The 12,833-nt window shown below is 46.1% G+C and overlaps 1 protein-coding gene across 1 annotated transcript in view; it reads right to left on the bottom strand.

Annotated features, from left to right (window-relative positions):
• Positions 1–12,833, bottom strand: part of AVIL (advillin) — a 125,317-nt gene that overhangs the window by 57,170 nt on the left and 55,314 nt on the right. The window contains 5 exon segments of the mRNA XM_030198300.1: positions 702–780; positions 883–1,088; positions 3,965–4,075; positions 4,360–4,468; positions 7,197–7,393. Coding sequence (XP_030054160.1) covers positions 702–780; positions 883–1,088; positions 3,965–4,075; positions 4,360–4,468; positions 7,197–7,393 — 702 coding nt within the window.

Raw genomic sequence — 12,833 nt, 5'->3', positions numbered from 1 at the left:
CCACTGCAAACACTGAAAAGCAAACTCATCCAACCACTGCAAGCACTGCCAAAGGACACTCGCTCAATCCACTGCAAGCACTGACAAAGCAGACTCATCCAACCCACTGCAAGCACTGACAAAGGCCACTCACCAAACCCACTGCAAGCACTGACAAAGGGAATTCACCCAATCCACTGTAAGCAGTGACAAAGTAGACTCATCCAATCCACTGTAAGCACTGACAAAATTCACTCATCCAACACACTGCAAGCACTGCCAAAGGGCACTCACCCAACACACTGCAATCAGTGCAAAAGGGCACTCACCCAACACACTGCAAACAACGCAAAAGGGCACTCACCCAACACACTGCAATCAACGCAAAAAGGCATTCAACCAATTCATGTAAACACTGACAAAGTAGACTCACCAAACACACTGCAAGCACTGACAAAGTGCATTCAGTCAACATACCACAAGCCTTGAAACTGCAGCAAGCATCAGTCCAATAGTGAGATGAGGTCCTTTTAAATGTAAGCTCTCTGGGTACAAGGAAATAGCTTATGCAACTTACATTGAGTTATCATTGAAATAACATTTTAAATAAATAGCATATATAGGTGTCAGCCGTGCATATGCTTCGTGTATCTCTGAAGTAGGTATGTGAAGGCATGACAAATATTTGCAATCTTGTGTGCTCTTAACATATTAACCCTTACATCATGGTTCAGCAGATCCTGGACCAGAGGTCTTGTGGCCACTTCATTCACCTGCATGCGTCCTCCAGAGTCTGACACACTAGACAAAGAGAAATAATATCATTCACTCGGGGATGTGGCATGGCATCTGGCATTCCCTCTCAATTCCCATTCACTGATGCAGTGGGAGGGTCTCACTTACTGATACAGTGTGACGTTAGCTTTCTGCTGCAAATCAGCGACTTCATCAGGTGTCGGGGGATTGAGTTGCGCTGTCCTTTCTCCCAACATGCTGAACAGAACCTTCATCAGCTCCGGGGAGGCTCGTTCTGCGTCCCCCTCCACCACCCCAATTTCTGCCCGTCCGCCACGCTCCCGGTCACGGATGTCTTTGGCAAGCAGCATTCCCTAAAGACAACCCAAAAATCATGCTGTGGAGAAGAACTGCCCTGTTAAAGCTTTTTCCATGTTTAAGCCAGAAAAGGGCTTTTGAAAATTGAATGACTGCATACAAGCCTTTAACGTAGATACACAGACAGTGTGCCTAGTCTACACATGATCTCCGATAGGCATTCCCAGGGGTACAGTTTGGGCACAGAGGAGACGGCACTGCAATACAACTGAATATTTTATGAAATGTGCAGGAACCTGCATAGAGTACACACACACATCTACACCTTTTTCAGAGGAACGGTAAATCTGTGCTTGGCCTTGGGGCTGTTTCACGGAACCTATTTATAAAGCAGTGATTCTCAAGCCGGTCTTTGGAACAGTGGCGTAGCTATGTGGGGCCATGGGGGCCTGAGCCCCCCCCCAAATTTGCTCTGGGCTGCTGGTTGGGCGGCGGGGGTCTCCAACCCGCACCAGCTGAAGACTTCATCCAGCGCTAGTCTCCGGTGGCACCACTGCATTGCCTGCCCTGCTCTCTCTTCCCCTCATGTCTGGTATGCTCCTTTTAGTGAGGGCAGGCAATGCGGCAGCGCCAGAGACCAGCGCTGGACGAAGTCTTCAGCTGGCGGGGATTGGGGATCCCCACCAGCCAAGATGTTACAGCAGCAGCACTGGGCGGCGGTGAGGCAGCGGAAGGGGCCACAGCCAAAATGTCCCCCCTCCCACCTTGGGCTCTGGCCCCCTTCCACCTCAAGGTCTGGCTATGCCCCTGCTTTGGAGCACACACAACCAATCAGGTTTTCAAGAGACCCATGATGAATGTGCATGAGGTAGATCTGCATAATATGGAGGCAGTACATGCAAATTTATCCTATGTGTATTCATTCTGGATATCCTGAAAACCCGACTGGCTAGGTGTGCCCCTAGGACTGGGTTCAGAAGCCCTGTTGTTAATGGCTAGGGGCTCCTATGTTGCTTTGATAAAATGGGATTAAAACATTTGCTTTTTTGGGCTTCACATTTAGACATCTTGTCAGGACTGGTGCAAGGATATTAGGTACCCTAATGGACTAATATTTGAAAGAGGACACCCATCTTTCGACACAAATCAGAAGATGGATGTCCTTCTCACAGAAACGCCCAAATCGGTATAATCGAAAGCCGATTTTGGACATCCCCAACTGCTTTCTGTCGCAGGGACGGCCAAAGTTCACGGGGGCGTGTCGGAGGTGTAGCGAAGGCGGGACTTGGGCGTGCCTAACACTTGGACGTCCTTCACCCATAATCGAAAAAAACAAGGACGTCCCTCACGAACACTTGGACGACTTTACCTGGTCGTGTTTTTCTTACGACCAAGGCACAAAAAGGTGCCCAAAATAACCAGATGACCACCGGAGGGAATCATGGATGACCTCCCCTTACTCCCCCAGAGGTCACTAACCCCCTCCCACCCTCAAAAAACATCTTTAAAAATATGTCCTGCCAACCTTTATGCCAGCCTCAGATGTCAAACTCAGGTCCATCACAGCAGTATGCAGGTCCCAGGAACAGTTTTAGTGGGTACTGCAGTGCACTTCAGACAGGCGGACCCAGGCCCATCCCCTCCCTACCTGTTACATTTGTGGAGGAAACAGCAAGACCTCCAAAACCCAACCGAAACCCACTGTACCCAAATCTAGGTGCCCCCTTCACCCGTAAGGGCTATGGTAGTGGTGTACAGTTGGGGGGTAGTGGGTTTTGGGGGGCTCAGCACACAAGGTAAGGGAGCTATGTACCTGGGAGCAATTTATGAAGTCCACTGCAGTGCCCCCTAGGGTGCCCGGTTGGTGTCCTGGCATGTCAGGGGGACCAGTGCACTACAAATGCTGGCTCCTCCCACGACCAAATGGCTTGCATTTGGTCGTTTCTGATATGGACGTCCTTGGTTTCGATTATCGCCGAACATGAGAAACGACCAAGTCTAGGGACGACCACCTCTAAGGATGACCAAATTTCAGGATTTGGGCGTCCCTAACCGTATTATCGAAACGAAAGATGGACGTCCATCTTGTTTCGAAAATATGGGTTTCCCCGCCCCTGGATGGGGACGTTTTGCGAGGACGTTCTCATCAAAACTTGGACGTCCCTTTCGAAAATGCCCCTCTAAGTGAACCTTCAGCCTCATCCCCCCCCCCCCCCCCCACATTCACTTAACTTTCAGACCCCTAATCTACAACCTCTCCCCACCACACACACACACACACACGAGTGCAATTTCCAAAAAGTCATTTAGCAAGGCAAATGGGCTATTTGAAAATTTCCCACCTTCCCTGCAGGTGAAAGCATGCATTGAGGACTTTGTGGCTGTCAGGATCTATTAGTTTGTTTTGAAATGCACTTGCTATTTGCTGCCTCCCAGAAGCTTCTGCCCTAGGCAAATATCTGGTCTTGCCTAATGGTTGCCTTCTGTTATAAAAGCAGCCCTAATGTGCATAAAATGTAAAGGACACCTCCCAGTCCCTCAAGCTGGAGACCCCTCTAACATAGTAACATAGTAACATAGTATATGACGGCAGAAAAAGACCTGCACGGTCCATCCAGTCTGCCCAACAAGACAACTCATGTGTGCTACTTTTGTGTATACCCTACTTTGATTTGTACCTGTGCTCTTCAGGGCACAGACCGTATAAGTCTGCCCAGCACTATCCCCGCCTCCCACCACCGGCTCTGGCACAGACCGTATAAGTCTGCCCAGCGCTATCCCTGCCTCCCAACCTTCAGTCCCGCCTCCCACCACTGGCTCTGGCACAGACCGTATAAGTCTGCCCCGCACTATCCCCGCCTCCCAACCTCCAGCCCCGCCTCCCACTACCGGCTCTGCTATCCAATCTCGGTTAAGCTCCTGACAGACATACCTTCAGTTTCTCCTTTGTGTTGCTTTCTGGTCCATTCCACTGAATTATGACTTTGCCCAGGTCCAGCAGGAACACATCTCCCAAGTTAAAACTGTTCCAGCTCATCTCCACCTGGAAGAGTAGGCCGAAAACTGAGGCAGTTAAGGTAATACTCCCTCCCCTAGGAGGACCAACATTTCTTTCCAACTGTAGTAAGAAGCAAAACTATGCAAATTACTGTCACAGATCCATGATTGCAAAACAACAGAGGCTGAGCCAGGCCAACCTTTGCAAAGTTACACTTCTCCATGGTCAAAAACAAACCCCAGGAATTTTCAGAGTTTCACTTCCCTGTGGTTGGGAGGGAGCACCTCCCATGAAGGGAACATGACTCCATGATGCCTTATTCTGCTCACCTCCGAGGCTGTTACGCTCCTTTTGCCCTTCACGTGCAGGAGACGCTTCACATCATACGTGTTGGTCTCCACATGCTTCATGCCTGAAGCCACACCCCCTTTCTTGTAGCTAGAGAGAAAGAAGAGAGCAGGAAGGAGTTTTTCACTCTTGCAAGTCATGCGTCATCCCAAGAAGTAGCACAGCAGTGCAAACTGACCATCTAATAATGAGCCACTCATTAGAAACTTCATTCTGACCCATATGGAACCATGGATCATCGCTCAGGAACATGCAAGGACCTGATCAGCATCATAAGAGATCAAAACACAAAGTGCTGAAAGGAGATCCAGTCCTTGAGTCAGGGATGGACTGACGATGATCTGGGCAATAAGAGTCACGGGCCCCTAACCACCTATCAAAAGCGATTAAAATTGATGAAGGCTCCCTATTGATGTGGGCCCTTGGGCACTGCCCTATTGCACCAATGGTCAGTCCGCACCTCCCTCGAGTCCCTCCTAGAGCCATACAAGCCTGACCCATGTTTACTATACACAAGGGCAGTAATTGTATAACTGGGCACTTCCATTTAGGCACCTCAAGATTGCAAGGTAGGAGTCCATTCTGTAACTGAGTGGAGGTGATTGGTTCCCATATAGGATGTTAGTGTAACTCGGTATTGGCAGCCCTAACATTTAACAGTACAAACAGGAAACATTTGTCCTTTTATGTTTTTACAGATATTTATTTTATATGTATCATGATTGAATTTTCTGTTTTATTTAAGAACCCCTGATGAAGACTTTGGGTGCCGAAACACGGCCCGTGTAGGGTTCGATCTGTCAGACTGCTTGTACCTTTGTTAGTTCTAAGCAGTTTATAGCTGAGGTACTAATAACTTGAAGGGCTGAGACAATACCTCAGGAATTACAGATGATATTGATAAGCGGTAAATCAAATAGCCATTATAGAGAGATTAACAAAGACATTTCTTAAACAGAGAGGTTTTAATATGTTTTCTGGATTGCCTATAATCGTTTAGGAGCGTAGCCAGACATCGAGGAGGGAGAGGGCCAGAGCCCAAAGTGTGTGGGGGGGGGCACATTTCAGTCCGCTGCCACTCCACCACCCTGCCGCTCCCCACCCACTGCTGCCACTGTATATATCTTGGCTGGTGGACAATATCTGCAGTGGTGGATTCGTCTTTGGTCAGCCTCTACTTTTGCCTGCTGTCATCAGGAGACTAAACCACTACTGTTGAAACCTGCTTTCACTACCATCTCCATTAGGCAATTTAACCACTGGGGCCCCCTAGAGTGGTGGTGGTGAGCTTCCGCTCTAGGGCGGTCCCAGTGGTTGACTTGCCTAATGGAGATGATAGTGAAAGCAGGTTTCAACAGTAGTGGTTTAGTCTCCTCATGATGAATATTGCGAAACATGCTGTCATGTAGAGACGCAATCAGGGGTATTTTTGAAAGAGAAGGGCACCCATCTTCCGACACAAATCGGGAGATGGGCGTCCTTCTCTCAGGGTCGCCCAAATCGGCATAATGAAAGCCGATTTTGGGCACCCTCAACTGCAGTCTGTCGCAGGGACGACCAAAGTTCATGGGGGCGTGTCGGAGCCATAGCGAAAGCAGGACTGAGGTGTGCTTAAGAGATAGGTGTCCTCGGCAGATAATGGAAAAAAGAAGGGCGACCCTGACGAACATTTGGTCAACTTTACTTAGTTCATTTTTTTCATGACCAAGCCTCAAAAAGGTGCCCAAACTGACCAGATGACCACCGGAGAGAATCGGGGATGTCCTCCCCTTACTCCCCCAGTGGTCACCAACCCCCTCCCACCCTAAAAAAAAATTTTTAAATTTTTTTTGCCAGCCTCAAATGCCATACTATTTTGAACTATTATATTGTTAACTTTTGTCATTTAAGACAATTGTGACATATGGGGAATAGTACCTTAACCACGGTCCAGTTAAATGTTTATTCTAAATGTATTTGTTAAATGTGTTTTTCTAGTAAAGATAATAAAAAGTAATGTAGAGTTAATTTTACAATTGCACAATGATTGTTAGTAGTATAGTAATGAACATGCATGAGAGAGATTTGCATGCAACTACTTCCACTGTATGCAAATCCCTCTCCTGCATATTCATAGGGGATATCCTAAAAATATGGCCTGGTTGTGGCCCTCAAAGACTGAACTTGGTAAAGCCTGTATCAAACAAAACACTTCTGCTGACAACAAAATTAAAATCCTAAATGGAGTAACTAAACAACGAGGAATGAATACTGAAGCTTGGAGGAAGATCAACCAGAGGACTAATTTCCAAGTGCATATGTAATTAGGCAGAGGTTCTTATCCCACTCCTCAGGACACACCAAGTCAGTCTGGTTTTCAGGATCTCCACAGTGAGGATGCCTGAGATAGATCTGCATACAGTGGGGATGGGTATGCAAATCTATCTCATGTATAGTCATTGTGGAGATCCTGAAAACCCGGTTGGCTGGGTGTGTCCTCTGAACTGGATTGAGAACCCCTGTAACGGGATAGCCAGATGACTCCAGTCCTCGGAGCACACCCAGCCTGTACGGTTTTCAGGATACCCACAACGAATATGCCCAAGATAGATTTGCATACATTTATCTCATGCATATTCATTATGACTGACTTGATGTGTTCTGGAGAAGCCCTACTCCAGGGCATTGGGGACCGTCAGAGCCACTCCTATTCCCGTCCATGTTGCAGCCAGGGATCTGTGGTGGCAGTTTCTCTAAGAAAAGCAGGAGCTACAAGTGCATAGATAGAAAGGCAGAAGTGGGACTGAACGAGCAGGAGCCATTTGGGAATCTCACTCACATGATGCCTTGCTTGAAGTAGCCTTTGAAGGAGTCTGACTCGAAGCCCTGCACCTCCCGGTGCTGCACGGGGCTACCTCCCAGGTAGTCATCCAGCTGGGTGGTGTAGATGGCTGCAGAGCCCTGTTCATCCTGGGAGGAGTCCTTCCCAATCCAATAGTGGATGTCATAGCACAGGGTATTACCTGTCTTTCTGGTCTATAATGTTTAAAGAGAAAGAACAGCAGAGTACAGTGAGAGATCGGGCAGGGACGAGACATAGTACAGAGTAAAATAAGGGCAGAAGGGGTTATTTTATAAAGATTTTGCCATGTGTAACGCCTGTTCTGCATGCGCAACTGAGAGATGACATATGTGCATGCAGCGACAAGATGGTGTGTGTTTATATGCACGCTGCATGTAAGCATTTCCAGGTGCTTAGTCTGAGAGAACATATATTTTATAAAATACCAAGCAGACGCACATATTTACTCCAACTTTGGAGCAGGTGAAAATGTGTGTGGCATTTGTGTTAGAAAATCAGACCCATAAGAACCACCTGGCCATTGAGTCTTAGAATGTGAGAGTCGATAAGGACCGTAGAGCTCATTCCTGCTGCAATTTCGTACATCCCAGCTGTTTTCCTTCTCCCTTCCTTATAATTAGGGATCCTGTGTGCATGTCCCATAGGTTCTGGAATTCAGTTACGGCTTTTATTTCAACTCTCTCCACCAGGAGGCCATTCCAGCAGGGCCGCCAAGAGACAAAGCTGGACTCAGGACAAACAAGGGACCCACCGTTGCCCCATGCTCTCCTGCCCTTGTTTTTGTAAAAATCAAGGCCTCCCCTTACCTTTTAAAACAGCAGTTCTTCACCGACAACAAGCTCGAGCAGCTAGCAACTGATACACACTGCTCCCGCCGGCCCCACAGCCTTCCCTCTGGTGTAGTTCCTGCCTACGCAGAAACAGGAAATTGCATCACAGGGAAGGCTGTGCAGCTGGGATATGTACAGTGGCAGCAGTGGGTGGGGAGTGGCAGGGCGGTGGAGTGGCAGCGGACTAAAATGTGCCCCCCTCCCACTTTGGGCTCTGGCCCCCTCCCTCCTCGATGTCTGGCTACGCCCCTGGCTATCTAAACGATTATAGGCAATTCAGAAAACATGTTAAAACCTCTCTGTTTAAGAAATGTCTTTGTTAATCTCTCTATAATGGCTATTTGATTTACCACTTATCAATATCATCTGTAATTCCTGTGGTATTGTCTCAGTCTTTCAAGTTATTAGTACCTCAGCTATAAACTGCTTAGAACTAACAAGCAGTCTAGAAATCCTAAATAAAATAAAGTAAAAAGCTTTGCTCCCACTTCTTATGTAACTTGCGTACACCCCTGCCACATTAGGCGTCCATACTCATGCCGCCTCTGTGGCTGTGTTACTGCGGGTGTCTAAATGTTAGGGCTGAAACACCACAAGAGTGGAAGAAGCCAAACCACAGTTCTCAAGTGGTTCAACAAATCATTTATTCATCCAAAATCTGGGGACTGAAAATTTCCCAATTCTGACAGATCGAACCCTACACGGGCAGTGTTTCGGCACCCAAAGTCTTCATCAGGGGTTCTTAAATAAAACAGAAAATTCAATCATGATACATACAAAATAAATATCTGTAAAAACAAAAAAGGACAAACGTTTCCTGTTTGTACTGTTGCTAGCTGCTCGTGCTTGCTGCCGGCGAAGAATTACTGTTTTAAAAGGTGCAGGGGCGAGCCTCAATTTTTACAAAAATGAATTGGCCAGTATTAGCACTGGGCACTCCTTGGAAACCAGGCCCAGGGAATCTTGTCCCCCTCCCACCCCCTCTCTCAGTGGCCCTGAATTCCAGATATCCACCACTCTTTCCCTGAAGAAATATTCTCTATCCCCTTGAGTCCCACACTGTGAGCCCTTGCTGTACAGCGTTCCTTCCTCTGGGAAAGGTTTGCTTTTCATCCACTTTATACCTTTAGATATGAGGGATAAGTTTATGAAGTATTTTTGTGTCTAAAGCATGCTATACATGTGGAAACAGCTCTTATAAAATTGTGGGAGTATACATGTAAGAACTAAGAACACAGCAACATACTGTCTACCTTTACATGATCTGCATGTAGGCATTCCTGGGGGATGTGGTTTGCACAAAGCATGTATGCGCATGTTTATAAAATGTGTTCTGAGGGCCCTGGAGAGGTTTCTGACCACTGGGTGAATATAGATACTCCTGCGTCTCAACCGCCTGGGGGGGGGGGGGGGGGATTTCCAACATATTTGCAACACAACAAAGAGTTTTTGACCTATTTAGTGAATAAGAGGGATCAATTTTTACTTCATAATCAGGAACATCTGGATCACCCTACACTATTTTGGAACACAGGGGATATTATAGCTTATACAAGTCAGGAATAAAAAGCTAGCAATGAGTATAGTTACTTTAGCGACCCAATTGCGTCAAGCTAAAAAGACTTTTATACCATTCCCCTCCCAGACTACAAAAGAAACTTACCTGTCCACTCAGACTGCTCTTAACACCTTGATTCATGAACATACTACACGCAGTTTCCTTTATTGGAAGTATACAAACATGGTGGTAAATATGGTAAATTGTTAGCAAAGGTAGTGAAGACCTGGGGAGGTTTGAGGGTGATTCATTCTAGATATGGACAATAGCCTCACTAATCATACTGATACCATATCTCGTATTTTAGTTTCTTACTTTCAAGGTCTTTCTGCCAACAAACCACCACCCTCTGTTGCAGATCTTTCCTCATTGTTTGAGAAGGCACATTTACCTATGCTAAGTCCAGAAGTGGTGGCACTCCTTAATAAACCTATTTTGGCAAAGGAGCTCTAGTCTACCATTAAATCACTTAAAAATTATTCGGCCCCCAGAAGTGACGGATACTCGGGGGAATTTTATAAATGCCTATAGATGCAACTTACGGGGCCTGTTTTGGATTACTATAATACAGTGCTAGATGATGGCCAATTCCCCTTACACAAAAACACCGCATTGTTCATTCTTTGGGAGCATTTGACGGAGGATGTTCAACAGACCATTTCAGACACTTACGCATTGGACTCCCTTAATGTTTCATCCTCGGTATTAACAGGACACCACTGAGGACCTTGACTATTTGGCATTGACCAGGGCCTGGAGTGCAGATTTGCAGTTGAACATCTCACATTCTCTATTGCAAGCTTTTATTTTATCTATCTATAAAAGGACTACAAATTTGCCCTTCGTCTGTTTATTTCTCCACATCGAGCATCTCAAGCTGGTTTTAATACCTCCGAACTGTGTCCTAAGTGCTGTAAGCCGGGGACTACCTTGGGACATATGTTTTGGTCCTGTGTAGCCGTGCAGAGGATTTGGACATCGATACTGGAAATTTATCATCGGTTTGTTTACTGCTCACCTTTGATTTTATTTGACTCATATGTTTTTGATGATGGCACAACTGTTGAGAGCAAGGCCTTCCTTAGAGTAACTATTCTGATGATGCCGAAGGTTATTTTGTTTGATTGAATTTCTCCTGCAATGCCTTCTCAGCAGTGGTAGTGTTCTTATATGATTTATCAGATGCAGATGGAATGCCTTCAGATTCATGACTTTGCTGGATTCGGTTGTTAAATATCCAATAGATTTTATTGACCTAAGCAATGTCACTGTTTCTATTGCCATGGTGCTGGTGGGTGGGTGGAAAGAGTGGGACATATTACTAAAGATCTGTTATTTTAGTTCTGGTTGTTGTTAGTCACCAAAAACTTAAGCACATGTCTGTACCGTTCATGTGGCTTTGATCAATACGTGGTCTGCAATTGCCTTGGAAATGTGTGTGTTTCCATTTGTGCATTGGGTGTGTGTTTTATAAAGGCATATCATAGGCGCATTTTAGGAGATCTGTATAGGTGATATGTTATAAAATTACTCACATGTGTCTCTGTCATACCACCCCTCTCTTCTCTCCTTTAGGATATACAGATTAGGGCCTTAAGTCTCATATCAGAGAACATTTGGTGCAGAGTCTGCATTGTTCTGCTAGCCCTTCTCTGGGCCATGTCCTTCCTACCTATCACCTCATTTTCATATTGGGGATGCCTCTCCCTATGTACTATTTCCTGTCTCCTCGAACTAGAATACTCCAAGGAGAGAAGCTGTTAACCTGAGAATTTAATCCCCAGGGGAAAAGCCAGGAGAGAGCCAAGAAAGAATGAATTAAAACCCTCAGAGGCTTCGCTGGGTGGAGTAGATTACTGGGCCAATTAGAATCAGAAGAAAGAAGAGCTAATCACCCACAATCTGAGGTGAATTCCCTGACCAATCAGCATCAAGGGAAGAGGGACTAACAGCCCTATAAGAAAAGGAAGCAGGGCCAGCCCTCCCTCTCTGCCTCTGTGGGCTGTGTGAGAGAGTCCAGTCTTGCTAGAATACTTTGTGATCAGTGGCTGTTCTAGGGCTTTTTCCTCCTTAAGCAACTGTAATTCCATAAAGATTTTTCACCATCTCCCCAAGTCATTCCCCTTTTATTTACCCTGCATTTCTCATCCTTATTTCCTTTGAGAGTTACAGCCTTTCCTCTCAGCTGGGCTGAGGTTCTGGCCAACTCCTTGCATCTGGAGTGACTAGATGCAGACTCTGTGCAGAAAGCAACAATTTTGTCTAAGCAACTGAACTGTAAATTGGATTTTCTTTGTTTATTATGAGTACTACAATAAAGAAGATTTGCTTAAGAATTGAGAGTCTACTGGTAAAGCTTCTACTTGGGATGGTTTAAGCTGTATGTTCAGCTACACTATACACTATGTAACAAACTCGCCTATATCCAGGACCTCTTTATCTCGCGTCACCTCCATCTGCTCGCCATAACAGAAACCTGGCTCTGCCCTGATGACTCTGTTTCAGTCGCAGCCCTGTGCCATGGCGGTTATCTATTTTCACATACTCCTCGCCCTGCTGGCCGTGGGGGCGGTGTTGGACTACTTCTATCTCCCTCCTCCAGATTTCAACCCCTTCTTCCACCTCAATCTCACTGTTTTTCCTCCTTTGAAGTCCACTCTATCCGCCTTTTCTCTCCTCTGCCTCTTCGAATAGCGGTCATTTATCGTCCCCCTAATAAGTCCCTTTCATCCTTTCTCAGTGACTTTGACGCCTGGTTTGCCTTCTTTCATGATCCTTCCTCCGCCCTCTCATCCTTGGTGACTTTAATATTCCTGCTAATGATCCTTCCAACTCTTATATTTCCAAGTTACTCACTTTAACGTCCTCCTTTAATCTCCAACTATACTCCACCTCCCCCACTCATCAAAATGGTCACTGTCTTGATCTCATCTTCTCCTCCAACTGTTCACCCTCTAGTTTCCTTGCTTCTGATCTTCCCTCCTCTGATCACCATCTTATAACATTCACACTTAAATCTCCTCCCTCCCAGTCCCGTCCTATCTTATCTAATTTATCTAGTAATCTTCACGATATTGACCCTTCATCTCTATCCTCCCATATTTCAAACCTCCTCTCTACTGTGGCACCATCCACATCTGTCAATGAGGTTGTTTCATCTTACAACAATACTCTATCCTCTGCCTTAGACACTCTTGCACCTTTGATGACCCGCCCTGTAAGGCG

This window comes from Microcaecilia unicolor, chromosome 3 (genome assembly GCF_901765095.1).
Source record: "Microcaecilia unicolor chromosome 3, aMicUni1.1, whole genome shotgun sequence".
Classification (NCBI taxonomy): Eukaryota; Metazoa; Chordata; class Amphibia; order Gymnophiona; family Siphonopidae; genus Microcaecilia; species Microcaecilia unicolor.
This window is presented reverse-complemented; position numbering and strand designations above follow the sequence as displayed.